The sequence below is a fragment of the Fukomys damarensis genome, unplaced genomic scaffold (genome assembly GCF_012274545.1).
Source record: "Fukomys damarensis isolate Sample0158 unplaced genomic scaffold, DMR_v1.0_HiC HiC_scaffold_30, whole genome shotgun sequence".
Classification (NCBI taxonomy): Eukaryota; Metazoa; Chordata; class Mammalia; order Rodentia; family Bathyergidae; genus Fukomys; species Fukomys damarensis.
The window spans coordinates 30,016,832-30,043,850 of record NW_022900942.1 but is presented as its reverse complement, the minus strand read 5'-3'; the positions used below and the strand labels follow the sequence as shown (position 1 = coordinate 30,043,850).

Below are 27,019 nucleotides of genomic sequence, written 5' to 3'. Positions count from 1 at the left end.
GGCCGCGTGCTTCAAGGCGACGGCCGCCCGGACAGAAGCGCTCCCCTCGCCGGCCGGCCCCGCCAGGGCACACATTCTCCAGTCTAGACTTGGGAGCTTTCGCTGAGGCTCTGGACCATCTAGCACTAACTTCACGCTATTTGTTGGCCTGGCTCTAAAGCAAGTTTTATTGATCCCTCCAAACCTGCGCATGACTTACAGCTGTCAATCTCTAAAAGGCACCTCCGAGGCCACATTTTCAGAGTTTTGCATCATCCCTGTAGCCCAATCCCTGTGTAAATATTTTAATAAACGTTCCACTCACATTTTTACTGAACTTAAATTCTACTAAACTTTCAGCGAAAATCTTCGTTCGCCTTCATGGATTATCACAATTGAACGATAGAATCTTTCTAGATCGCAAGGTTTCTAACAAGCAAGATATATTTATTGCATTTAAAAACATATTAACCAACAAAAAAAGGGGGGAACCCCCCAAAAAGGAAAAGAAAGAAAAGGGTGGAGGGGAGAGGAGATGGGCTGGCTGGAGCTTGCCAAATTCAGAGCATCACAGGAAAGGAGCGCCTCTGGGAATTGATCCCAAATGAAACTAAATCATTTGCATATGCCGAAGCAAATGCCACCCGAGCATACATCTATCCTCAAGAATCAACTTTAATAATTCAAAGCACCTATTTCCTTACAACTCAACATGGTAACAAAACACATACAGTATTAATAAACAACGAGGGACTGTGGTGTCGGTTCTTAAGAGCAAAGCCTTGGCTAACGGTGGAGTTCCCCCACACTAAAATAAACACACACACACACACACACACACATATCTAGCGAAGGCCCAGAGGTTTGTCTAACTCACTTGCTCTGCATTTATTCGGAAGGTCCCCAGAGGTTTGTGTAAACAGTACTTGAATTATAATCACACATTTCATTCAAATTTCATGCTTTGAGGATTTTTTCCTCATTAGAACAGTTAGTTGTCAATCTGACAGGATCACATTTGTAACCTTTAAACCACCCTCAGTGTTTAATACACAAGGCCAGGGTACCTACTAGGAGAGGACAGTATGTAAAAATCAGGACTTAGAATAAAGGCTGGAATTTAAAGGGGGGTGAGGTGGAGTTTTTTGTTGTTGTTATTAATGGTCTCTTGTTGTTTCTTATGGAAACCTCTTATTTAGAAGCTCTTCCTATATCCTGTGTGACTTTTCACTGATGGACTGTTAGGAAGACTCCTTCACTATTTTGGTAAATAATCATCTGCTTTGTTTACCTTAAATATCTTACAAATTTTGAAAGCAAATAAATGCATTTCTGATAATTATATAAATTTAAATAACACTGAAATTCATGTTTTTAAATTGGAGCTCTTATTTTTTTAATATATTATTATGTGCATAAGTAAATATTTTTAATCTGATAAGGTGAAAGAGACTTGTAAGCCCTGACAATTCAGCACATGGGACTAAAAAAAATTAAAACAGGACTCAAAACATTAAGCTCATGGCTTTATCAACTGATGACAAAGAATCTAAAATTTCAGAAGTACAAATTTACAGTGGTTAATTAAGATGTACCACTCTGAAAGGTGATCTATGAATTATAACCAGTGAGACACTGAATGTAATATCATCCAGTGATGTCTGGGTTTTGGTTTGCTGACCTTGGAGTTCATTTCAGTCACAGAACTCAAGTTAGTGGCTTATCAACCAAGACATTTCTGCAATCTCAGACTTTGAAGTTATCTTTGTAACAGAAATATCATCCATGATAAATTTTTACTGTGATGCGTGGGGAGTTAGCACAGAAGTAGAAGAACAACTGGAACTATATGCATAAATCCATGTAGAAGAAAAAGAACAACCGAAACTATATGCATAAATTCATGTTTCATCATAATTTTGAAAGAAATCTTAAATAGCCAATTTGTAAGGGACACAGAACTGATGTATTGGTTGTTGCACATTAGTATATAATTGAGTGAGTTACCTAACTAGCAGTAGCTAAGCAAGCCACCCCACCATGGAGGACTGAAACCAGGATCTTCATACTGAGCTACCTTTGTTTGTTTTCAGGCAAGGTCTTGAGTCCACCCAAGCTGGGCTCAAACTTACGATCCTCCCGCCTTAGCCTCCTGAATGCTGGGATTTCAATCCTGTGCCACCACACTCAGCTAAAGGGCCACTTCCTACCACTGGAGTGGTAGCCACTGATGGTTAGGGTTAGCCACACTAAACACTGCGCCACCACCTTCGGGTGCATAGTTATAACACCTCAAGGAGATACTGAAAGTAGGCAGTGCTGTCACCTGGGGGTGGGTCTTACTAGTACAATCAGTTATTAAAGAACATGTCACACTGTTCTTACTTCCTTCTAGAACCTCAAGTTTTCAGTTATGTCATTTTTTAAATACCTTTGACAGGAATATATATGAGGTGAAGCAGAACTGGTGGCACAACACACACCTACAGTTGCCACAAGAAACTTGGGGGATATTTATTTAATCAGTGCTCCCACCCAAGGCACAGATAAAACATCACTGGAAAGATGGACATTAAATAACAACTTGCTAAATGAATGAATGAATGAATTAAAGCACAAGTAAGAATCAAATTCCACAATACCTGAGTGAAGAGCCTAGAATTTCTATATTCACCTAACCACTTCACAGACGCTTTTTAAACGGTTCCCAAGTTTGGGTTAAATTCCATCCTGGGACAAGTACAGGATTCAGAGACATGTCAACATCCTGCCTGCTACTGAAGACCTAATCACACACATGGCCAAGAAACAGGACCTGGCTTTTGAACTACGGAAAAATATGACCCAAGAATTTTGCTTTAACTGTAAAGTAGGGGCAACCATATACATTTTAACCCATCAGAAAATGAATCATTACAGGGTAAAGAACTGAACTCATAATCACAGATGTCACTGAATGTCACAGATGTCCCTTGGGCCTGAAAAATGACTGCAGTATTATAGTTAAGAAAAGATCAATAATAAACACACACATATACACACAGAACACTGCATGATGTCCAGAATAAAGAATGTGGCTCAGTACATGAGCTGAGTGAAAGAATGAATGAATGATGGTGAAACAGAGGGAACGCCATTTCCTCCCCATCACAGAACCTGGTAGAAATTGAACAACTTCAAGTTCCTGATTAAATCACTGAACACAGAAAGTTTGTGCACGTGCATGTGTGTATTTTCATACTACGTTTGCTTACTTCTACAATGCTCATCCATTTTGCCTAAAATAGCAGAATCAGGTGAATATCATACCCTAAGGAGAGCAGTGATATCATCATAATACAATGATTAATAACAATGCAAAGAAGCAAGCCTATATAGAAGAAAATTACCTTAGGTAAATAAATACTTCACCAAAAATACTTTTATAACAAGTCAGTACAGTCCTTAATACATCTATAAAGATATACAATTTAAAGAACATACAATGGCCTTCACTTGTTTTATCATCATAATAGGTACTCTGTGACAGGTATTATCACCTTCACTTTACAGACAGAAAATTAAGGCTCAAAAAGCCTTAGATAATATTTTGTAGATCACAAAGCTACCAAGACAGGGGAAGTGGGATGTGAGCAACATTATAAAACCCACAGGGCTGAAACTTGAGGGGCACATCTGTATGAGACTGATGACCTTACTACCCTGCAGCATGGTGAGTATGACCGAACTGTAGTCCAGGATCTGCGTTTCGGTTCCTTCACCTGCTTCACACACGTACTTTTCAGGCTTAGGTGAGAGAAGACTCCTCATTCAGTGTACTAATGGTGTGTGATAAATGACAGTGCATTTCCTGGTCTCTCTCTCCTGATTCTTCCATGTCAGAGTACCCTGTAAGGCAGCAGGAAAATAATCTCTGCCCCAAATAGATTTAGGTAATAGAAGTCTACAAATGTGGAAAAATATTGTGAGATCACAGTGCCACACTGAACTCTTCATTACCAAGCAGACATCTAATCACAAATCTTTCTTGCAATACTCATTATTACTGGCCTGAGAAATATATATGTATAATTATATATGTAAAAATTTAATTTCTGTTAAGGCCTTAGGGTCAAAATCCATGTGCTCATATTTAAAGTTAGATGAATTTTGCTAAGCTAGTGAAAGGAACTTGTCTAAGCTACCTTATCAATTTAAAAAAGAGGAATCATCAAATATAGTTTATTCACAGAAACTAAACTAGTTAGTATTTTTTGCTCTCCAGTAGGAGTCACTATAAACAAGAGATTTAAATCATAACCTAAAGTAATGTTGATATTTAGTAAATGTATATATGTGCACTGTTGTATCATAAAAACATTAATTATGATTACTTATATTAAGGAGGGTTTACTATTCAACTTTAAACCGCAATGACAAAAGATCCTATTAGATATGATGAATAAATTTTTTTTAAAAATCTAATTATCAAAAGGAAGATGCAGGCAGACAGACATACACACAAATACATATATTGTCAGAATGATTTTTGCAGACCATAATGTAAGAAGCCTTGTGATCCAGAAGTGAGAAGTGACAAACTACTTGAACGTGCATCTTTTATTTCATGTTTGTATTTAGATTTTAGTATATAAAGCATGTTCTCATAAAAAATAATAATTTTTAACCATTTAATAATACTAGTTCCTTCCACTGGAATATGACTTAAAACTTTTTTTAAGTCATGTACATTTAGTTAGTTAAGTTATGCACACTTATCTGGAGAATATATTTCTCAGGTAAATATACATCACAAGTAAACACAAACAGAAACTTATTTTATCTGAAATAAATTCACATTATACCAAGACTTCAGATAAAGCATAAATCATCTCAATCTTTTCAGTAGCCTGAACAACAGTATAAAGTACAATAGTTTTAAGTATTTGTGTGATCGATATATGCAAGTTGAGTCTGGAAGGTGCTTTTCTCACATAAAAGTATCAAAATATCAGGAGAGACAGTGACATCTAATGTCTGTTTGTGGCTTCCTTAGCAACTTCCCATGTTATCTCAAATTATCTATTTTTGTACGGCCTGGGTTCATATGTAGACATAACAAATGGCTTATCTTATGACCAAATATTTATTTTCTTCATGACTCATCATTCAGCTTGTAGTCCTATTGGTTATCATGTAATTCACAGTGATTACTAAGGTGAGTAATGAGGGCTGACTTTAAAAAGCAGACTTCTGTTCCATAAATATTTGACCACTACCTTTCTGTGGCATTACTTCCTTTCAGAAAAAAAGTGTTTCCTTATGCTCCTTTATGTGGTACTACAAAAACTTAGGTAGACATATATTGTTTTGGAAACGTAAGCAGCATGCAGAATAAATGTCAAAGCCACGTTCCCAAATTCTTCTAGCCAGTCAGATCTAATTAGATTTATTTTCACACTTTTCCACGTATTTTCACATTTCTGTGGCATAGAAAACCATGAATATATTGCTTCTCGGCCTTCTGGCTAAGATCAAGTGAAAACCATGAATATGTCCACCACTACCCACATGAACATAACAGCTACGAAATTCAACAAGCCAGAGATACAAAATAGCATTCTCCTGCAGCCAGGGGAACATGTAGCAAATGGCATTACATGATGTTGTAAAGTAAAATACCGAGTGGCAAGACCAGAATACAGAGATTTTTGTATTTAATTCCACTGGAAACTGTGTGCCTAACTCAAAATGAATTTCCCTTCTCCCTTCCTTAATTTCATGCAAATATGTCTAAAGGTGAAAGTCATCAATTTTTTCTGCTACCCTTCTCTCAAAATTAAAAGAAATTATGCAGATAGTACAACTATTCTAAGACTAAAGGAACTATTTCATTTAAGGCGAAAAATGCTTCATTATAACTCTTATTTTTTCCTGGGCCATCAATCTCTTTCCTCTATGATAAACAGTATTTTCTTTAAAGAAAAAGTTTGGTTTTTTTTTTTTTTTCACCCTAACTCAGTGTAATCCATAGCTAGCCTCCAAGTTTGATACAAAAACAAACCATTTCTATTTTGGTACAATGAGGAAGCATCACACTGGACAATATAAAAACAGAGAGGGAGGAAGTTGACTCAGATTGCCGCACTTCCTAGATAAAGAGAGCTAGCAGACTTAGCACAATCACCTGGATCAAATGAAATGTAAAGACAACTGTTTTTTCCTTCAAATTGGTACACATGTAAAAAGAATTACTGAAAAGTTAAAGGGGAAATCCTGCATATGTTTGTTTGTCTGGATGAAGGGTTGTATTTGAAAAACTTCTGACAAAAATGGATTCATGAAGTTGACGAGAATCTGAGCACAGGATGTACATAAATTTTTAAAAATTGTGACTAAGTACTGGACTTCCCAATGCATTGCTCAATTTAGTTATGTGGGAAATACAAGATCACAATGGAAATCATTTTCATTCTAAATAGACTAATTGTCTAGGGTTTGTTAACCCCCTTCAGGGTGGGAATTCTAAAAATTTCCTGAAGTTTCTAACTGTTGATGAGATTTAACTGTTTGACATTGAGCAAGTAGGACAACAAATTGCTAGGCAGAGAACAAATAATCTTCAAATACTTTAGTGACAATCCCTGAAACCACTTTATAATAAAAACAGTAAGTAAAAGGAGTGAAAAATAACTTTAAAATTCAAAGTGAATATCATATAAGGATAGCACCAAATACTGTAATATGTATTTCAAGTTCCTGTTTTATAAAGATTTTATCTAAAATATTATTTAGTGTAACTGGAAAATAGCTACTTTGAACAAGAACTGATAGTATTTCAAGGAGGAAGAAATAACAGATTAGGTTCCTTAAGGTTGGTGGGTAATCTAAAGCTTATACTGATCATCAGTCCATTTCTGATCTAAATGTGTTCTGCAACTCAAAATTACCTTGAATTTTAACTATGGAGTTTTTAAAATCAAATGTTTTTCATTAGGTTTAATCACAGCATTTAAAATATCCACCCCACACATAAACATAGATTTATGTTTATGACTATAAAGGGACAAGTGAGACAAGTCTTGTATCATCATCAGGAGAGCTTCTAGCAAATCCCAGGAGTGAACCAAAAGAAATATTTTGTAAAAGTCAATGTCCAAGGGCCGGGATGTAGCTCAGTGGCACCACACCTGCCTGGTAAGCACAAAATCCTGAGTTCAATTCCCAGTGTGTGTGTGGGGGAGGGGGTTAATGTCTAATTTTTAAAAATTCTTGCCAGGGATTTAGCTCATGGTGCCACTGCCTGCCTCACAAGCACAAGGTCCCGAGTTTGATCACAGTTAGTACTACTACTACTACTACTACTACTACTAAATAATTATGGCCTTTTACTATATAAAGTTGAAACAATATTATTTCATAGAATGTGCACAGCATTAAAATAAGAACTGTCTGGCCAAAATTTGATACTGACAAATTCTGTAACTTTTGACATTAGGCCAATAGAATCACATATGGATAGTGAGTACAAAAAAAAAAAAAATCACATGGCAGTAATGGTCCTATTTTCCTTCACTTATGGCCTGGCAAAAACTAATTAAAAAGGATATCTTTATAGTCATCAGCTAGCACTACTGTTAACAGTACCAAGTTGCCACATTTACTATGCTACCAACCAAGGGCATAAAAGTTGTCTCTGTATGTATTTTGCCTTCAAACATAATCATCAAATGCATTCCAAAGGTAAAATAACTTAAAAATTTCTTAGTATGAGTCAAAATCTCACCCAGGACAACTCTCCCTCCTTCACCCCAATTGAAGACTTCCTTTATTGAAGAACATAATATGTTCTTTGATATCTGTTCACAGCCTGCAAGCCATGTTTTTTACAGGGTTTGGGTACGTATTTAGTGCTACTCTACACAAAGTGTGTTGTGTGCAAGGAGTGGGTACAGGAAACATAAGAAACACAGGAGTTCTTCCAGCCATATCTCTTTTGAACCTTAGGCTGTCTCCTTCAAACTCGTTAGCAATGTTAACTTTCAGATTTTCAACCCTCTAATTACTCATTTTTTTGCAACAAAAATGTATGGATTTTATTTAAAAATTTATATTGTATCTATAGACTAAAGATTCAATATTTCTGAATAGGAACATTAGTTAAAACAATTAAAAAGTTATTCAACTGTTTCATTGTTCTTTGAAGACTTCTAAGAAACCTAAAGTTTCTGGCTCTTTAACTTAGCTCATGGGGAAGAGACCTTGTCTTCCACAGTCACTGTGATTTTCATAGTAAGGACAGGCAGAAGCTGCGACAGAGGTCAGTCAATTGTCTGTGGCCACTGTTTTAATCATGCTGGATCTGCAGCTCTCTGTGATCCAGAATCATGTTCAGTAGATACTTCCAGACAAGGGCCATTCTAGAATATAGGATTTTTTGGAAATGGTCAGTGCTATGATTTGTTATTAAAGAAATTATGCATCTATTTCACTGCTTTAAAATATTATAAAATTACAAAGAGCAGAGACTGTAAGAGCATTTTTGCTCCACCCTCCAATGATGTAATATGCACATTTTAGGAGCTCCACATTTTGCTTACTGAGTAAATGAGAAACAAAGAGATTCATTTCCTTCCTTTCCTTAATGACAGAAACCATCAAGTCCAGAGAGAAGAGGAGTTGCCAGAAAAACACATTATAGCCAGCTGTAACTTCAATTTGAGAATAAGTCTTCGTGAAATGGAAAAATGAGCATATTATTAGACAAAAAATTCAACAGTACTGTCTCTACCTCATGCTCATAAAACCCATATACACCCATATACACAATTATGAACTGTTCCTCCAGTTTTCAAATGTTCTAATTATTATTTTTTTAATCTCAGGACCTTGGATTTTCCTTCACCTGCATTACAAATTGCTGAAATTTAGGGATGAACCAAGTTTTATTTGCTGGGCTGGTAGAAGAGGGTTTATTCATTCACACATGTACTTCCCAGAAGGGGACTTGAAGGATTTAACTTACTTCCCTTTCTCTTGTATCATGTGGTTAGTCTCTCTGTGGAATAATTAATGGTGCCAACAAAATGCCAAAGACATAAAAATGGATACACGTATTGTCACTTTTGAGAGGTGATACTGTGAAGCCTCTTAGCATGTGTGATGCAGTTCCTTTTTTTTTTTTTTTTTTTTTTAAATGTATTCTGTAGGTTTTTGGTCTTGGCAGGTCATCCCTACTTATTTAAACTGTATTCTACTTTAAACATTTGAAGTTATAGACACATTCTTATAGGGCTATTATATTCTCTCATGGTTAAAACATTATTTCCTACTGACATGGATGAAAAAACAGTGAGAAACTGGTTTGCCATGCTATTCCCACATATTTAACTTTGGTTTGTTATCTTTTTCTACACTTTTCATTTTATTAGACTAAAAACTTTAATAATTGTTCATTTATTTCACTGCATAATGACATAAATGTGTATATAAAACAAATACATCAGAAATATGCTGATGACAAACCAACAATTATAGTAAATCACAGAGTTGATTTCACCGATATATTCCATATCTTATGGTTAGCCTAGGCTACAGGGAGTACATCGGAGTAAATTATTTAGGATGTACTTGAAATTATTGAACTTTTAAGAATCACACAATTCCTGAATTTACTAATTTGCACTGAACTTGATGTTGCTAGGCCTCCATAAAGCATTACGAACTGAACTTCTGTCTGTACAAGTACTTGGGCCCATACATTCCTTTGCACAAGCCTTCATCATGGCTGTCTGCCCACCAGAAAGCCTGGGACTTAACAGGTGTGTATTGGATATTTGTTGAATTCTTCTATCTGATATCGGGTCCTTATTTTGATTCCAAGTTCAGCGAATATATAGTGACACAGGATCAATCAATACCCACAACTTCTGGCTGACACCAGGGTTTCTTAACTTTTGAAGAATTATGGACCCCTTTGACAACATGCTAAAATTTGTACTCTATTTTCCCAGTTACTGCTCTTATGCATATATTTGATTAACAGAATTGTATTAAATTGAACTGTAAAAGAAAAACCCAACATTTTGTAAAGATAGGTTTTTTAAATATTCTAAGATCTGGATGAGCAGAAGCCATGACTTTTATGAAACCAATTAATGGATTGAAGTATAGCTAAAACTAACTAAGCATGTACAAATAGTAATATACTTTTAATATACTTAACTCAAAAATTATGTTTGCTAAAAGCAAATATTAAAACATGTTATCATTGTAGTTGGCTGTACCTTTTTAAAAATGTTTCCCAATTTACTGATAGCATCACAGATACCTTAGTTAAGCACAGTTAAGAATGTGTCCAGATTTCTTCTATAATTACTAATTTTCAGATGTTTAGAAAGAAACTGCCAGAATCTTACATTTTCTATGCTAAATTTTCTGTAGAGATGCAAATTTTATGTTTCTATATTCTTTCCTTTCTAAAAATTTCAAAACTGCTAAGTCATTTTGAATCATACAGTACATAAAACTCAACAAGATGTTTTATATTCATTATCTATGGTCTTGGCAGAAAAACCACAAAAAACAAAAAAGAGACCCTCAAATTACCTCCACATCTCCAGATATATCTTCATTTCTTTTAATAAAATATAGGTGCTTAAGTTTCAAGTGTAGTCCAATGACTGACATTTAAAACCTACAATGCTATGATACTTCCCAAGGTAGCATTCGCAGAGCTTGTGCCATGTAAGTAAACTTGTGCCACAAAAACCTCCTGTGTGATACATTTATCTGGATTCTGTAATCTTGAATGTGACTACTCGTTTTGTTGTTAACTGGTTCCAAGTTCCCAATAAAGTTGAAAGGCACATGAACTTTATTTTACAGTAAATATTGCTTTTTCTGCCTGTTGTTGAGTCTGAAGCACAGCTGTGCAAAGCAGCTTCAATGAACCAAGGGATAGTCACAGAGTAACTTTGCCCTGAGTTCCCCAAGTACAGGGTACATGAAATTACACGAACTCCTGCAGGACCACCACCACTTGCATGAATTTTAAACTGGATAAGCATCAAGTAGTATTTACGTCTGTTGATTTCAAGAGTTTTCGCCTCTGATTTCATCCAATTTACAGAGCAATGGACAAGGACCGAGCCAAATTCCATTTTCTATACAGTAACTAGCACTTTATTTGCCCCCCCCATGAATGAAATGGCAACAGTAGAGAGACAGCTCATTCTTTTAATTAAAACAAAATCATACTATTAAGGGCATTATCCTTTTAATAAAAAAATTTAAATTTAATTAAAACACTCTTCTTAATAGCAAAACAATAAAATATCCTAAATAACACTGGAAATACCTTGAAATATCATGGGAAAACTTTATAAATAACATATAATGCTTATATTTATAACTGATGAGTCTTCAGAGTAAATGCACTATTTAGGTGCACACTCTCCAATAAGTTATCATAGGAGAAAAGATTCTGCCATAGTTCTTAACCAGAATCTCCACTTACAAAGTTCCAAGAGTAATCAAAATGAATGATTTAAAATACTTAAACTACAGGCTCAGATCTCTGGCTTAGAAAAGAAATTTCTTTCAGGAAAAAAAGAAATAGCTTAACTTTGCTACTGAAAATGAGTTTTAAATGGTAGAAAGATTTAATATCCTTTCTGGAAATGAGACCATGTACTTCAAAATAATTCAAAAATAAAACATAAGTGGTATCAGTCATTAGTGCTACCAGGGTGAATTCATAACTTATGACTGGTCTGTCTATTTGCAACTAAAATTATTAATTGTTCAAACTAATTTACTGTCTATGCTAGGAAATACCTCAATCTTAACCTAAGAAAAAGTTGCTTCTTAGGGATACCTTTCTTTCTTCAGTGGCTGACTAAGAGGGACCCAACTGCCATTATCCATGAGACCCATTTAAAAATGGCTTAGTATCCAAATCCACACTGATGAATTATTCAGATCTTACTTTTCAAATGTGACTTCAAGGGGAAGGTTTGGCAAATAGGTTCTGTATTTTAAATTAATTATAAAATCAATTCCTAGAAATATAAATAATATCTTAGAAGCCAGCTGAGAATCAGATTTGGCCACTGAATGCTGCGTGATGCTCTTGCTCAAAGACAAGAACAGAGCACACACACACCCGAGCAGGAATGTGTCGGTCACAATCATGGGACTTACACCCAGGGAAACCTGCCCTTAATTTATCCCATCGTGTTTAGATTTGGCAAGGATCTCCAAACATCATTTACATACCATATGCCCTGAATTACCTAGGCACAAAGGCTGTGGATAAATATGTTTCGGGTCTGACTGTTTGCTTCCTTTTATAAGTTCTTCAGCTTTCATTTCATTTTTCACAATGCTAAATAATTTAATGCAGTATTTCATTCTGCAAAAAGAATGTTTTGCTAAATCTTAAATAGTTTTTGTGCCTTGTAATCAAGGGGGAAAAATCCTCCAGAGGTAAGTGACCAAAAGTTATTATTTTTCCTATTGTAAGTATCAAATAAAGTAAATCAGCTGTTTATATTTTGACTCATTTTAACCTTTGTCTTTCTGCTAGGCATATCAATTTAATGCATTAAACAATAAAATAGGCAGAAGTCAGATTATTATGACTTTTGTAGAACACACAGAATTGGTCAGCTAGATTTCTTGTTTAAAAGGGATCCCTGAAAATCAATTCTTGACCATTTCTGCATTTATTCTTCTTATAATTAAAGCAATATATTTGCCCTGTACCTTAATTTCCCTTCTTCCAACCACAGTATGCATATAAATTGAGTAATATTTGTCTAGGTTCTCAAACTAAATTTAAAGTTAGACTGACAAAAATGTATACTTAAAACCAAAAAGATCAATAGCCTAAAAAAGGCTTGGAGCAGAACTACATACATATTTTTTGTTGTATACTATAAATTTTACTGTATAAACTTCCAATTAAAAATGACATTCACACTACCATTTTTGATAAAATTTTGCACAGTAGGAATACTCATTAATGCAGGGTAATACAGTGTGATGAGCAGCTTAGACATCAAAATAGGGGAAAAAAGCCAGTTGGCCTGCTTTTTGCACAAATAAAATAAAATTTTAAAAATTAAATACCTGAGGAATCAATTTAAAAGAATATTTAATGGTAATTTTTTAACTATGTCAAATGAAGAGGATCCATCGTTAGTAAGCTTCTACTGCAGAAATCTGAGTCCTACTACAAAAAAGCACATCTATTCTACATCTGATAATACATTAAATGTATTATAAGATTCAAAACAATGAATTACAATTTAAATAATTTTACTTATCCTCCAATTACCTTGCTAGAGTACCTTGTGTTTATCTATCAAACTATCTATCTATCCATTTCTGAAATACCTGAGTGCTTTCAGCATTAGCAAAAGAGAAGAAAAATCTCATCAGTTACAAAGCGTGTTCACATGGGTCATTTCTTAGTCTTTAACTAGAAAATACAAAATGATTATATGACTCTTTCATGTTAAAATAAATAGCAAAGGAGGAATGTCTGTATACTAGTAAGAGAAATAAGTAAAAGATAATATTGTTTTTAGAATATTATCAGATAATTTGTTTTCTTAAAGGGACAAGAAAAAAGAAAGAAGCTACCTTTTGAAGACCAGCAACAAAAGAGTTAACAGACATATGCTGTATAATTAGGAGATGCATTAATGATTATGAATAGTAAATGATTTGGTGTAAAGAAAAAAATTTTAGTGAAAGGGACATGTACCTAACTTACATGTTTATTAGTAACTGTATATAACTAGAGAATTCTGCTATTAAGAATGTTGCATTATTGGTGTAAATACTTCCAAGGGTACATCAAATTGTAATCTTTCATACGACATCCATCAAACCAGGCTGGAGATTTTGACAAACATTAAACACAGTAAGGAGGCAATTATGTATGCATGATTTAATCTGCAACTAATTAATATGCAAATTTATTCATATGTTAGTTACTAAATTAAAAATGCAAAGAAGCCCTTATGGTGATTCTCGAAATTTTGCACAAACAGAACATTTAAAATGTAAGAAAAATGAAGTTTTTTAGAAACCTATAATACACTTTTCTTGCCTCTAGAACCTGTTGCATTAAGAAGCCTCAAAAAATATGTGTTTAAATACTAGATAATAATTTAAAAGGTGTGCTAATTTTATGTGAGAATGTGGGAACAGAAAGGTTAATCAGAATTCTCTTGAACTCTTAAGAGATGCACTCTAATTACCAGACAAATGGTATTCTATTTCTCAGCTTCCTTCTCTGCTTTTGGGGTTGTCAGAAGTTGGTCATCTTTCTAATATCCTACACAAATGTTTAGAAATTTTGAAAGGAATAAATGGTATTTGAAAGCAACCAGATATAATGAAAATTCCAGAGTAACTTTGAGACCATTTGGTATTCACTAAACATGCAATTCACTCCTCAAGGTGGCAACTCGCTCTTTTCGCCTTTGGGGAACAGCTCTTTGCAAACAGAGAAATGAGAGGAAAATCCTGGGAAATGCTAGAAATTCTCCCAAACTCTCCTCTAAATGAATCTTCAAAGAAAATAATGCGGCTCATCAAAGAGCAACAACCTCCCCAAAAAGCAGAAGGTCACTGAATTCAATGTGGCTATTTTAGTTCTGCAATTTCCAGATAGACCAAAATTGATTTGAATCTTTCATGTGAGATGTGGGGTGTGGAGCGGTGGTAAATTAAAAATATCTTTGGGTGTCAGTGTACTGGGGAGTATCCATTCAAGTGCACAAATTATGCTTTGGCATGACTGCCTTCTGCAAGAATCTGATTTCCCTGCAGTGATCAGCAGCAAAAGTCTATGTAGATCACCTCTCATCTGGTTACCTTTCCATCCAAAAGCTGTCGGCCACGTACTCAGCTCATGGAGCTGGCCCTTCAAACAGCTGTAGTGACCTCAAAAAATCAACACAAGTCAACTGTATGAGGAAGCACAACAGCCTCTGCAGTTCTTCCCAGGGCACTGAACTCTCACCCACGTTCAAAAAAAATCGCCATCCGTCTCATCACTGCCAAGTGACACACAAAAAGGAAGTTAACCATTGGCTGTTACTTGCATTCACAGTCTGACTCTGATTTCCCAGCTTCCCTTATCCCATTCTGATGCCAAGCGGACTACAGCTTGCCCGTTTCATTTCGACCACGGCAGCCAAAAAAAGCGCTGCCCCACCGTGCGACAACAAGCAGTCTGTTTTGATATTAGTACCTCAGTGTGCGCTATAAGAGAGTCAGATGTCCCCAAACTACATGCCCTCCCCTGAGGGACTCTGTCCCGTCCCTCCTTGGCCAGAGAGATGGTGAGCATGCCACAAATCCTTAGCTGCGTGAAAGCACAGGGGATAGAAAAGCACCATCCGCCGGGCTCTGAGAGAAATGGCCCTGAGTGTCTCTGCTGCCGGGCACAGGATTCATGGCCTCCCATTCAACGCTTGCGTCGAACTGGAAATATGAACTCAGATTCTATTCACTCCCTGCCAGCCAGCAGCCAGTAACACAAACTGAATTACATAAGCAAAGGAGTCTTTTCCTTATGTAATTAAATTGTAGTAAATGCTGGTAAGTAAATATCAGATTTTCTCCTTTTTCACGAAAGTCGGGAGTATTTGGGGTTCAGAAAAGGGAATTTTTTTCATTCATTTTCAGAGAAGGAGGAAGATGACAATAAAACCCTTCCCTTTGCAACACAGTCTGATTTCTTTGCTAAATGAACAGAAGCAGACCCTCACCCAGTTTCACCTCTGCCTGTGCCTTGTAACGTTTTAATTCTCTCTAGCATTAATACTCCGTGCTCCGTAGGATCCCAAGTGAGGCAGTATCAGGTGAGGACTGCAACTGCTGGGCATTTCAGGAGCCCAAAGATACTCGAGGCATCTTTAATTTTTACAGGTGACTCACTTTTTGTTGTGACCAAAACTGAACATAAAGCTTTTCAAAGCTTAAATGTACACATTTATGCATTCATTACACAGTGTTAAATCTAATTTGTTCTTTTTACTGTCACAGGAAGCACATGTTTAAAGCAATCTGTTTCCTCATGTGAATGCTTTCCTGTCTGTTTAAAAAAAAAAATTGCGACACACTTTACCCTGAGTAACCAAGAGGTGATCATAAATATCCCTAAATAGCATTAAACAGATATGAAAGACATTAACACTTTCAGAATGCCAAAGTAGTATTAAAAAAAATTCTAACAGATGCTCCCAGGTCAAAAAGTGAAATGTGTGTTTCCTGAAAAAACACTCTCATCAGAGTCATAAATGAACTGTGAGTGGAGAAGTGAGGTGTTGCCGAACAAACGAGGATCCTCCTGGTGAGGAGCACAAGTGATCCACTGCCAACGTGTACGTGCCGAAAGAGCCAAACTGGAATCAAAGTTTGACGAACACCAATGTCCTTTGTCATCCACAAGGTGGCAATGACTACAGAGGAGGGGTGGAGAAATCGGATCTATCAGGCTTCCTGGAGACAAGACGGAATCCCTGTGAACCAAAGCACCAGTCCCTGCTCAGGGCCACCAGAATGAGCCACAGGGCTCACCAACCAAAAGGGACCTTTCCTAGGGACTCCAATGTGGTGCCTGGTTTTTCTGTACATCGAAATTGGCTGGGAAAAGACAGTCACTGTGAACTGTTGAGACCATTCTGCTGCTCTCCTCCCCCCACCTTTGGCAGATGTTTTCTCCTTTAAACCTAAGAGGAGGTAATTAACAGACCCTTATTTTTAAAAATTAAGTTTTCCGCAGCTGATGAGCAAATTTACCCTTGAATGAATTCCTAGTAGCTTCAAGAAGAGGCACATTACAATAGGGTAAAGGCTTCAATCTAGCAGTTCTCTGACTTTACCTTAAAACATCTATACAAATATTCCTGCTTAGTGTTAAGAGATTTACCCTAATGGTCCTGAAGAAATTAAACTCTACTTTATGAGAAAAACACACAGTCACACAGGCCCACGTGGTCCACTGTCAGGTGATGTTAAAACTCCAGACCCAGCTTCATTTTGGCTGGGGAACTGGAGTCAGCCCTCCAAGACGTTAGCCCCAAGCATCACTCAGGAGAACCGGTTTCTGGCCTATGCTGGACCCAACTGACACAACAAGAAAGAAGAAAGGAGCATATATCTCATGTTCACCAAGAGACAGGGTTGATTTCGGCATAAGCAAATTACTGGCAGAGGGAAATTATATTATGAGGAGCTCTGAGCATCTTGGCCTGATGTCCCATTTCAAAAGCAAAGATGGAGAGCACAGCTCCACCAGCAACTTTGCAGAAATCTAAGTCTCCTAATTAAAAAGGCCGACTATGTGTTTTGGTTTACCTGGGGATGGTAATACAAGAATGAAGAGTTGCACAAAAAGCATTTGCAGTATTTCAATTTCAGAAAAAGCAAGCGACCTACATGCAGCCGAGAGCCTGGTCCTAGTTTCTGTACTACAGCTAACTAGTCTCAAGTAAGCTGCCCATCAGAGTTTTGTCTCAAGTGTCAAAAGAAAGGAAGTTGGCTTGTTGCTGGAATGAGCATGGCCAGCGTTTACCAGTATGACAGGGCATGATAACCTGTAATATTCGAGGATATTATATATGATGTCACATGCAGCCAGTAAATAGCAGAGCCAACTAAATTCACAGTCCATGCTTTAACCACCAGCTCCTACTGTGTGTGTCCAGTAATGCTTACCTGGGTCACCTGGCTTTTTTAACTCCTCTGACTGGACAGAGGTTACAGGTACTTTAAGGAGGCTGAGGGTCAATCTCCAGGGAAAACTTGTGAGTATTTACCTGTAATTTCTGCCATATGGTCAGTACTTTCTAAGTTAACAATAGTCATGTTGCAGAGAGCATTCTGCTCCGATGAGTATGCTAACTAGCTGCAGGAGGCATGGACAGCATTATGGTTAAGAACGCAGAAACCTTGGAGACAGACTGCCCAGGTCTCAATCCCAGGTCTGCCAAGTACTGGATGGGTGTCCATGGTCACATCTTCTCTCTCACCTTTATCCATGAACAAACAGCAGTATCTGATCACATGGGACCATTTAATAGATGCAAAGTACTAAAAACAAGGTTCAGCCAAGAATAATCATTACCATAAGGGTTTGCTATCCTGAGAGCATCTTAATACACAGGAACTACATATATATCTTGTAGATGGAGATGCAAGTTTGTTAACTCATAAGACCATTGAGTTATTAAGCAGAGGATGTCAAAACATTAAGTTCAGAAGGCCTCTTTATTTCCAGTGTGTTGTTATTGCTATCCTACCACACCACTTTTACTGCTATACTCATTCAACTAGAAATAGAATTTTACAAAGCATGCATGAGGCAGTGAGTTTGGCTTATAAAGGACAAAGATGACCACACAAACATGTCCCTTCCTTCCACCACAGTAGTGGAAGTAAGGGGACTAAGCACTTCCGTAATAAGTTTAAAGGACAAAAAAAATCCAAGTGTTATGTTGTGTGGGCTGCTTATTTTTTGAAGGCATGACTTTTAAAAGGCTAGGCTTTATGGTCTTTATAATGTTCAAGCTGTTGGGATGCCAGGGAAAGCACACTGTGAATTTTGCTAAGCTTAATGAACATTTAGCGGTGAGTCTTCATGGCTTAAATAAGGATATATTGAAGAGAAAGATATGTTCTATATGACATGGGATGTTTCATCTTTAGTTTACTTGAAAATATACTGTGACTACACATAAATGCAAAAATGAGTGAATGAATGAAAGTCTCTGCAAAATACAGGTGTTTCTCATGTGTTATTGTCATGTTTTGTGTAACAGCAAGGTAGTTAATATAAAAATAAAACTAAATACTAAAAAAAGAAAACAAAACAGCAGTTGTTTGTAAATTACTTGCTCACTGGGATTTGAATTTTATAATTTCAACTATATCTGCCCCTAATAAAGATGCTGAATTCCATGTTTTTTGCTCAATCACATAATTTGGACCACAGATTATATGTGCCAATGTCCTAGATATTTCTTTTTAAAAAATCATATAAAGGTAATGTATTAGGGCCCACGAGGATTTAGAATAAAGTTTCATTCATGAAGCATAAGCCCAAGTCCGAGAATTTAAAACTTTTAATTCCATAGCGATACTTTCAAGTAGTGCAATAGTTATAGGAATAGGTTTATTTTCTATTCAGCTTAGTGGTTGAAACAATTTACACTGACTCAACAAGTCTGAATCACCAGGCCATGAGCATTCTTTTAAAATCTCAGTTTCAATGTAATGAGAAACAAGCTGAGTACTGTTGTGCATCCACAGATATTTTATTTTGATCTCATCTTTTAACATTTCTAGCTATTAAACTTTGTTACGACAGGGCCCCAGTTTTTATATCCTACTTATTATTGAATTATTTTGTGCTTCAAGTTCATTTCATAATGAGCAAGCCAGAAAATATTATTGTACCTTGTGTTAATACACCTGAGCACCTGTGAAACAGCCCAATTCCCCAAACAGGGTTACTTGAAAACATTAACGCTAAGAATCAGCCACCTACTTGAAACAGCTTTCTCATAGCAGCTAATGATATAATGATATACTGTGCCAATCGGTAGAATGAAAGCCATTACAATATTATTATAAGTATAATCCAGGAGGCATATTTAGAATGATATGGGTTGGGAGGGAGGAGACTGCTGTAGGCAGTCAGGTACTCCTGCTCAGATGGCATCAAAATAATTATTCCAAAACAGCCTTTTCCAAAACAGCACTTTCCTAAGTGGTAAGAGCCAGTGGTGACAGTGACAGTCTTTCTGTGTGTGTATGAGGAGTCACACCAATTGTCATGATTAAATGTACTACACGGGTCATTTTTCTGAGAAAATATAAATCTTTCTAATACGGTATTTCACAAAGGAAATATCCTTTAATCTCTACTGACATGGCAACACACCAAGACATTTTCTTTACAGTTGGCTCTCAAGGGAGCTTCACTAAGCCGATGGATGTCCCTACTCCTGTTCCACTGCGTAATCAAAATGAATTTAGTTTAATGCACACACAGAGCCTCTTCTGATTCCTCCAGAAGTAAACGTTTATAGACCAGCTCTCCACATTAGCAGCATTTTTATGATTAATTTCTTCAATGACAGAGTTAGAAAAGAGACTACCATGGTGTCGCTGAGATCCTGAAATAAATATAATTCTTAAAATTTTTCAAATTATAGCTTTCACTTTCTTTCTGGAACGGAAATCTACATATCTCCCCAGAACTGAAAGCATCCTTTTCAGCCCTGGATGGGCACAGCGTGCAGTCAGCTGCACTTCCCGAACTCCTCTGAAGAGGGAGCAAGTGCTCGAGGGAAAGTAGCGCAGCCCTCCTGGCCTAGCTCTACACCTATGTGGCAGCTGCCGAGGAAGGAAAATCACAACCTTTAACGCGCTGCTTTCTGAGATAAAATCACCGAGTATTTAAAACTATAAAATTTGCATAGCATTTTATAAAAGCTCTTACTCCTTTTACTTGAGCACAAAGCCGTGCACAAACACACGGGGGACAGTAGAGATCAAGGCTGAAAATCAAGGCTTTGAGATGCAAGTTTAAAATGCAGGGCAATTTACTTTTAAAAAGAAGCAAAGTAGGTGTCTGTCAACAGCCTGACCATAGTTAGTCTGTCTCAAGAAAATACAAATTTGTTCTCTGTGAAAAAACTCATTTTTTTATAATTATTGACACCTTTCCTGGATATTATTTAGTCTGAGTTCTGACTCTTATTTATTACTTTCAAACGAAAATTTCAGAATTCCTCAAAACCAGGAAAACCTTGAAAATGCAGAAATTGAGAGGGGGAGAGGGGAGGCAGAAAGGAAGAGGGGGGGAGGGAAGAGGAGAGAAGAAAATTTTGCTGTTAGAATATAACACTGCTTTGATGAACTTTTAAAAGTTAAAAAATTATATTCAACCAAATATCAAGTCAAGCATTCATACCATCCCGTAAGCCAGTTGCTGCACAAAGTTTCATAATTTCAAAAAATTGTCCTGTGACAATTTTTCTCTCTAGGTAAAACAGCTTGCTAGTGATTTCTAAAGTTTCTGCGACTAGACAACTAAGATAAAATCAAAGACATCACAACAAAATATCCTCTTCAAAGTGGTAAAATAAGGTTAACAATAACGGTTGCCTCAAATATATCTCTCCTTTGTCAACAAATTAGTATAGTTTTATATTAAAGGCTACTGTTTAAGTCACTGAAATCTTCCGCAAAAGTACTGATAAATCTTTGAATGAGACAGTGAATTTGAAATCTTGGTCTGAAATAACACACCGAAGGGGAGGTATAGCAAGCACACTTTAGAAGACTGCTGAGAAGAAAAATGTCCACAATAACAGCCAGAAAGGCCTCTGTAGAAGGAATGAAGTGGTTGTGCTTGTTTGAGTGTTTGAAACATACAACATTTTCCTCTGTAATGATAATCCAGGGATAGATCCCAAATACCCTGACCTTTCATCTAGAGTTATGGTTTATTTTTGTTGTCTCCCTTATTCGTTATAGTTAAAAATTTGTGCACTATGTTTTGCCCTCAAGCCCTAGAAGGGGAAAGATGGTAGAAGCTCATTATTTCAAAATTCCAAACAAAAACAGAGAAACTTTTGGGAGACTGGGATGCTTAATGGTATATATGCTGTAGATTTTGCATGTCTCTTGTGTGTGGTTTTTTGAAAAAAATTTAAGGGCATAAGAAACCCAAATGAAAAGATCCTTCTGTGTTTGTTTCATATACCAGTAATTCATAAAAGCATAGTATCTTTACAGGTCAATAGAGAGGAGGAGATTGTTTTTTCAAAAAGAAACAATGTATATGCTAAACTACAAGGCTTTGTTTTGTTTAGTGAACTCAGCATCAAATGGAAAGAAAAAAAAACAAATACTTTGTGATGAATCTTTTTTCACCTTTCAAAGTGTTCACTACTGTCATTAGATATGCTGTGTAAAGTGTGTGAATAAATGTTTTGTCCTATTTGGGATGATTTCATTGCATTATCCTTAAAATCCTCCCAATAGATTTATTTTAAGATTTATAAGCCCAGTTTTAATATTTCAATCTTTAACTAGAAAATAGGCACATTAAATTTAAAGTTGAATGTTGGGAGCTATCCTAATCTTCTAATGTAAACACTTACAGTTATTCTTGACAAAAATATCTCTCCAGGAAAGAACTTTGAAGACAGCCCTCTTTTATATCTTGTCACACAATTAGCTACTTCTAGAATTTTCTGCACCAACAGAGCCCAAGTGACTGATACTCAGTTTACTTGTGATAGACATACTTTCATATATATTTCATTTTAAAGAAAGTTGTGTTATTACTCAAGTTAAAGTATGTTGACATGAAAAGCAAACTGAATTATAACTTTATTGCTCTGATTTCTTTATGATCAGTGCCAAAAGTAATGGGGGAAATCTAAGTACTGTGTTTTAAAGTTATACATTATTTTCTGGGTCCCTAGTGAGATAAAAACAATTTAACAGTTATTCTTTTATATTGTGATTTCTTCAAGTATTTGCAAGTCCACAAAAGGGTTTTTTGTCCCCCAAATATCTTAAAAAATGAATTTAATAGCATATTTGAAACCTGCAAATATGGAGGCTTTAATATAATGTAAAACACACAAGGCAATTAACAGTGTTGGCTTTATCCATTTTCCCGATACTCAATAATCTCTTTGTAAAAGCAAGAATTATCCAGATTTAAAGATTTCATTTTATTTAAGCATTTTTTTCCTTATGCAAACTGGAAACATGGTATCAAATATACCTTGTATTTTTGTTTTTCAATTCACCTAATGGTTTACTTATGTCTCAAATTTTCTTGTTGTGTCTTCTTATTTTAGAATCTATGATAAGAGAGATTGTTCTCCTTAGGATCCATTTATCTCTGACCACTTAAACAAAAAGTTTTCCAAATTCTCTGAATTAAAAAAAAAAAAAGGAATTTAATTTACAAAATAGACTTTACAGAAAAGTGCATTTTTGAAAAATATCACTGAACATAAGAAAGACTAAACTCTTTTTTGGATAAAACTTCCTATTTCCAGAAAACTATAACATCCTAGCAATCCAAAATGGAATCATGGTGGGATTATCATTGACATTTCAAACCAGATTAGAAATGGAGACATATTCCACCAATGCTTGAAACAGAAAGATACAATGTACATACATTTGATAAGAAGGTCAAGGCTTATGTGTTTACATGTAAATGGATACAACACAATTTCTGAAAGGCAGTATCTGTTCAGGGTTTGTTGTTTTTTTTCTGCATGAGACTATCTTAAAACAGCACAGTATAATCAGTATAAAAATTCTAACTTTCTCGATTTTAATGCTTTCATTTAATTTTTTGTAAGAACTACTGATCATTTTCCCCAAACTGTAAGTTGGTATGGTACATTTTTTTCTCTGCAGGAATCCATGACTCAATATGTATAATCATTAAGCTATAGAAAAACAAGAAGATTGCTAGAAAGGGCATTAAGTTGCAAAGTATTATGTTATGATGAAATATGGCTGACAATAGGAGAACCAAGATGTAGAGATGTAACAAGAAGTTCACATGAAGATTCAAGAGATTAGAAACGCAAAATAAATTCTAGCACTAACCAAAGACAAGCTTTATTACTAAATTCTCATCAGAACATGAAGGTTACAAGAAATCAGGATGGGGCAAAAAAAGAGCAATATACCAAAATTTGGACAGAGAGCATGAAGATGTTCTGCAGCAATAAGTGTGGCTCTGTGGCCATTTGGATAGTTGTCACTTTACCACAGCCTTTCCTTAATCAAACAAACAAAATCACACCTCTGTTCTCCAGCCCTCTGCTCTCTAGAGGGACAATCTTCCCTCCTTCTGTCACTTTTGATCTGCAGGCCTTGCCCATAGTTCTTGCACTGCCTTGTGCCATATTTTTAAGGTGGCTTCAGGTCTCTAGATGCGGTACACAGTACACACACACATTCTGGATCCTGGCAAGATGTCGGGCCAGGCTTATGTTTTCTCTCTCCACAGATGCAACAGAGTTATCAAAACAGAGCCAGGCAATCCCATCACTCTCCTGATAGCCAGTGAAGATCCAGCCTAATGATGGCAAACGAAGTCCAGCCTCTGTCCCATAGTGGTGTCCCAAATACTATCTGACTATGGAATTTTACGGTGTAAAATTATTTGTCTCATCTTATGGAAGAGAGAGAGCCCATTTCAAAAAAGGAGAAAAGAGAGTGAGCTGACACAAGACAGTGACAGATGTATTACTATTCATCATAGTAAATATGTACTGAAGAAAACATATAAATGTCTTTAAACATCTTTATCTAGTCATATTCACTCCAAAAGAAACCTTTTATTATCTGTTATACAAATGCTTATAATGTACTGAAACAAGTTATAGAAGTAGCTCTTATCGGATAATACTCAATTTCATTTGAATTTAAAAAAAAGAATGGCAAGGGTTTACAAGTATGGAATCTACATTTCCTAGAGCAAAAGTGTTATATTGTCTAGTACAGAATGTTTCTTGGAATTAAATTTGAGTACATTTTGTGTGATGGTAAGCCATGAGATCTCGTAGTAATAAGCAATCAATATATACAACAAAGTTAATATAAACTGAGATGACCCCTATTCAAGCAAAACTATCTTTAAAGTACCAAGTAAATAGGTGATTGGATTTTAAAAGTACCCAAGTTATCTTATTCTTCATACTCAGAAAAAAGAAAGAAAAAATTCCCATTTAATTGAATTTCCCTCCTTTATCTTTCAAACAAGGGCTATTTACCAAAATATTCCTTAAACAGCATTAAAACATCTAGCCAAGAAAATTCTCTATGTAGAGTTAATCTTAAACTGACTATCAAGAGCCAAAAATTAGATAATACAAACTAAATTTCCAATTACTGACTTATTACAAAGAAAGAAAAAAACACACTTGTGTTTCTGAGCATATTACAACAGACCAGAGCACATAAATTGTCTTAATAGCAAAGAAAAAACTATACTGGAAATATTTTCTTTATGAGGCAGTTAGTTATAGAGAAATACTTTAAAATTTACAATGAATGAGAAAAATTGTTGACCATGCTTTTAATATCTGACGTCACACCAATGTACTCCTTAGAAACTATATATTTCTGCATAATTTCAGCAATAAAAAGCAGACTTAGCTAATTTTAACATGCGGCATAAATAGGATACAATGGCTTGTTTTTGTAGCTTTTACAGCACAAAGTTATTTTGTTGTTTCAGAACACTTATAAGTGCATTTAATGTACTTAGTAACGTTCTGATTAGTTTCAGGTACATTTACAATGTAAACAGTTGTAAGGATTTCATTCTTTCAAGTGTCATGAAAGCAATTAAAAGCTAAAATTTTATCTACATTAAATCTACCACTATGTTGAAGCTTCAAATATGCTTATAAAAATCTTTGACAATATTAAATCAATTTCAGTACAACATAGACATTCAAGGAATAACAACTTGCTTACTGGTAATATAAAATGACTTCAAACACCACTGGCAGTTCTATTGAAACAATACTTTTCCATATTTATGGATAATTTTGTGATGCTTCTGCAATATCGAGTCTGTGATAATCAGCCTATAAAATTCGTGGTTTTTTCTGATAAGACATCCTGCTATATTCATTTAATAATTTTTGGGATGAGCTGAACTGAAATCAAGTCAAACACACAGGTGTTTGGGTTAATCTAATCTTAGCACATTTGCAAACCCCATTATTCTTTGAATTTATTAAAATGAATAAAACTAATATGTCACCATTGACTGGTAATATATTTTCAGAAATCTAAGTATAATTTTATACTAAAGGCCCCATAGCCACACTTTTCAAACACAATCACTCTACCAAATTAAAACTCTATACACACATATCACAGGATGGAAGAATGAAGAGAAAAAGGAGGAAGGAAAGAGCAAACAAGGAAAGGAGGAGGAAATGATATTTTTATTTTACATGAGGAAAAAATTACTAGAAATAGATTAGTTCTGAACAAAATTAAATAAAACATCTGAGATCCCAAATATGAAAACACTTAAGAATTCAAATTAAGAGATCATGTATTTAGTGTGATTACAACCAATTTTTGCTGTGCTGGGGCCTGGAGGCCCTGCGCAACTCCTGCACACAGCTCTAGCTAATAAGAAGACCCAGAATGCTTTGGTTACAGCTGGATTCTTTGCAGTCGTCACCTGGTGTGACAGACTTGAACAGCTACTGATGGAGCTACCTTTACAGCCTTCATTCAGCAACCTCTCTAGAAAATAGAGACATTCTCCCTGCACCCTGGGCTGAAACCCATGTAAATTTTTCCTAAATCCGCTCCACAAATCTCCTTTCGCATGCAAATCCATAAATCATCATAATACTGACAAAGAATTTAACCAACGCATGAAACTAATACTCATTCTCTTGAAAGCCCTGTACAGGTAAAACTCCTTGAACTTCAGGCACCTTTTCAAGGCTCTCTTCAGCGCTTAACCTGCGGAATATCAACATAACCACCCAGTCTTCCAGGCCGTGCAATTAATCACTCCAACGTGGGTCAGGTGGCTGGATGTGCAGGTTATTCCCACCTCTCCCACATTTCAGATAAACACACTGTTCTGGGTGCAGAGAATCTCATTTACTTCTATCTCCTTCATACCAATACACAATAAAACAAAAAGCAGAAACAAGCAGTACTTACTGAAGATGGCAAACCTGGAGGAACTTTTCGAACTTTCTTTGTCTGTACCTCTGAAAGAAAATGAAGATTCTGTGAGCTTCCACATGCCCACTTTCCAAACTAAAACATTAAACCAGCAAGCAATTGAGATTAGAGCAGATTTCCTTACATCATTACCACAGCACTCTGCAGCTACCACCGCCACCTTTCTTTCTAAGAGAAATCAAATTCTACTTTGTTCATAAAAATAAGGATACTCTGTTTTAACTTGTTACTGTTCTGGGTTTTTTTTTTTTTTTTT

At 35.8% G+C, this 27,019-nt stretch overlaps 1 protein-coding gene across 13 annotated transcripts in view; it reads right to left on the bottom strand.

Moving 5' to 3' along the window:
• Tcf4 (transcription factor 4) overlaps window positions 1-27,019 on the bottom strand; it is a 343,664-nt gene that overhangs the window by 91,912 nt on the left and 224,733 nt on the right. For all 13 annotated transcript variants that reach the window (XM_010611524.2, XM_010611528.2, XM_010611527.2 and 10 more), the window contains one exon: window positions 26,740-26,789. In XM_010611524.2, coding sequence (XP_010609826.1) covers window positions 26,740-26,789 — 50 coding nt within the window. The remainder of the gene's footprint in view (window positions 1-26,739; window positions 26,790-27,019) is intronic.